The sequence below is a fragment of the Nicotiana tabacum genome, chromosome 24 (assembly GCF_000715075.1).
Source record: "Nicotiana tabacum cultivar K326 chromosome 24, ASM71507v2, whole genome shotgun sequence".
Taxonomy (NCBI): Eukaryota; Viridiplantae; Streptophyta; class Magnoliopsida; order Solanales; family Solanaceae; genus Nicotiana; species Nicotiana tabacum.
The window spans coordinates 75,134,026-75,136,080 of record NC_134103.1 but is presented as its reverse complement, the minus strand read 5'-3'; the positions used below and the strand labels follow the sequence as shown (position 1 = coordinate 75,136,080).

Here is a 2,055-nt window from a genome sequence, read left to right as displayed (position 1 = left end):
ATCACACAGTTTTTCCATGTATACTTTCATGATATAGCCATTCCCCATTCATGTGGGGGATTGTTGAGGTTTTTATTTTTTAAGATAAAATAGTCTTAAAATGAGGGTGAATGAGAAATGGAGGAAAAATAAAATTTTTGAGTAAAATTTTAAGTTTTTCCCTCTTGACAATGAGACATTGTCCCATATTGGAAGAGGAAGAGATTTTTGGTGGGTATATATATAATTGCTCTTCTTGTAGCTCTTAAAGAGTTAAGAAGAAAGCAAGCCTCGCGCCGTCGTCGTCGTCGCTCGCTCGGCTCGGCTTCGGCTTCGGCTTCGGCTACGGCTACGGCTCCGGCTTCGGCTTCAGCTTTGGATTTGGATTTGGATTTGGATTTGGTCAAATGATCGATTGATTGATTAATTTTTTGGACCAAATTTATTTGTTAATAGTAAATATTAACGTAAGATTATCCGCATTTGTAACGGATATTTTTCAATCCGTGTATTGACCACAAGGCAGCCGCCTAATGCTCTTCCCACCATGATTGTGCTTGCTCCACAAACAAGCTAATGCTTGCTCCACCATGGAGGGTGGACGATTGGTCTTCTTCAACACTGGCTGCTATATATATGTGCAGCAGCTGTTGAAGAAAGACACACAACACTCAACACTCAACACACAAACTGAAATTCTGAAATCGCTCAACAGATTTGGCTATACATTGCACTCCTTCCTCTCAGTATTTCCATACGATTTTCTGAGTTTCTACTCCTTCGTTCTGCATTGTTTTAACTTCAAACAAAGCAATTGTAAGTGTGATTTGCTACCGAACTTTGTGTTCGCTGAAACACTGGGGTTTGAAGTACCGCTACACCAGTGTGTGATTCGTTCTATCCTGCGAGGAAATAATCCATTATCTTGGGTACTAGGAGGGGATTAAATTCCTTAAGGAAACACTGTGAATTCAGTGGGCTCGAATTAATTACTGTTTCATTACGTTAACTTATATTTTGCAGAATTATTATTTACAAATATAGCAATATTGGCGGGACTAACAAAAGTAGTGTGGATATGTTCCATCTGTTGTTATAGAGCTAATAAATCTGCCTGTGTATTATGCTCCCTCTTCCCCTCCTTGCCCCTTCACTTCAAAATTAAAATTAAAACAAAAAAAGTCATAGTTGGGGTCTTCTTTCTTCATAAATACCTGCACCTTCCTCTATCATCACACAACTCATCACTTTTTAGCACTTCTTTCTCTCAAAGGAAAGAAGTGTTTTTCTTCTTCTTTCCAAAACTCGCAACTTTCTTTTCATTAACATTCTCAAACATTCAAGAAAACAAATTAAAATGGCCATCAGAAAATCAAACAAGTTGTCACAAGCTGCAGTTTTAAAGCAAATCTTGAAAAGGTGTTCGAGTTTGGGAAAGAAAAATGGCTATGACGATGAAGATGGCCTTCCCATTGATGTGCCCAAAGGTCATTTTGCTGTCTACGTAGGAGAGAATCGAAAACGATATATTATACCAATTTCTTTCTTAAGTCACCCTCAGTTTCAGTCCCTTCTCCGTTGTGCCGAAGAGGAGTTTGGGTTCAATCACGACATGGGCATTACTATTCCTTGTGAAGAAGTCGTTTTCCGATCATTAACTAATTCCATGCTGCAGTAGAGGAGAACTGTTGAAGGGAAACTTTGGCGTAACTGGTAAAGTCAGGAGTTCACGGTTCAATCCGTAAACTCGGTCTCTTACAAAAAAAATGCAAGGTAAAACTATGCGCTGGGCTACCTTTTAGTAGAGGAGAAATGTTGAAAAGTGATTAACTGGTATTAATTGAAAAGGTTTTAGGTGAAGAGAGATGGATGGGCTCAACATGAAGCAATACTTGGTGAATTGCGCGCTTCTTAATTCTTTTTTTCGACATCTTTCTTCACTGTATTATTTTTATTGTTATTATTATTATTTTTTCTTTTTCTTTTAGTTGACATCTTCTAACGTCGACCCAAGAAGCAGATGAAATTGTTTGTTTTTATGGGTCAGATTTGTAAAAAGAAAAGCTTGGGAATTTT

At 37.9% G+C, this 2,055-nt stretch overlaps 1 protein-coding gene across 1 annotated transcript; it reads left to right on the top strand.

Annotated features, from left to right (window-relative positions):
• The first annotated feature begins 1,336 nt into the window (after nucleotides 1-1,336).
• LOC107803212 (protein SMALL AUXIN UP-REGULATED RNA 12) lies at nucleotides 1,337-1,657 on the top strand. Its single transcript, XM_016626852.2, has one exon. It carries the CDS (start codon nucleotides 1,337-1,339, stop codon nucleotides 1,655-1,657), a length of 321 nt encoding a protein of 106 aa, XP_016482338.1.
• The last annotated feature ends 398 nt before the right edge of the window (nucleotides 1,658-2,055 follow it).

Coding starts and splice junctions, on each gene's coding strand:
- LOC107803212 (XM_016626852.2), top strand. CDS start 1,337: ATGGCCATCAGAAAATCAAACAAGTTGTCACAAGCTGCAGTTTTAAAG.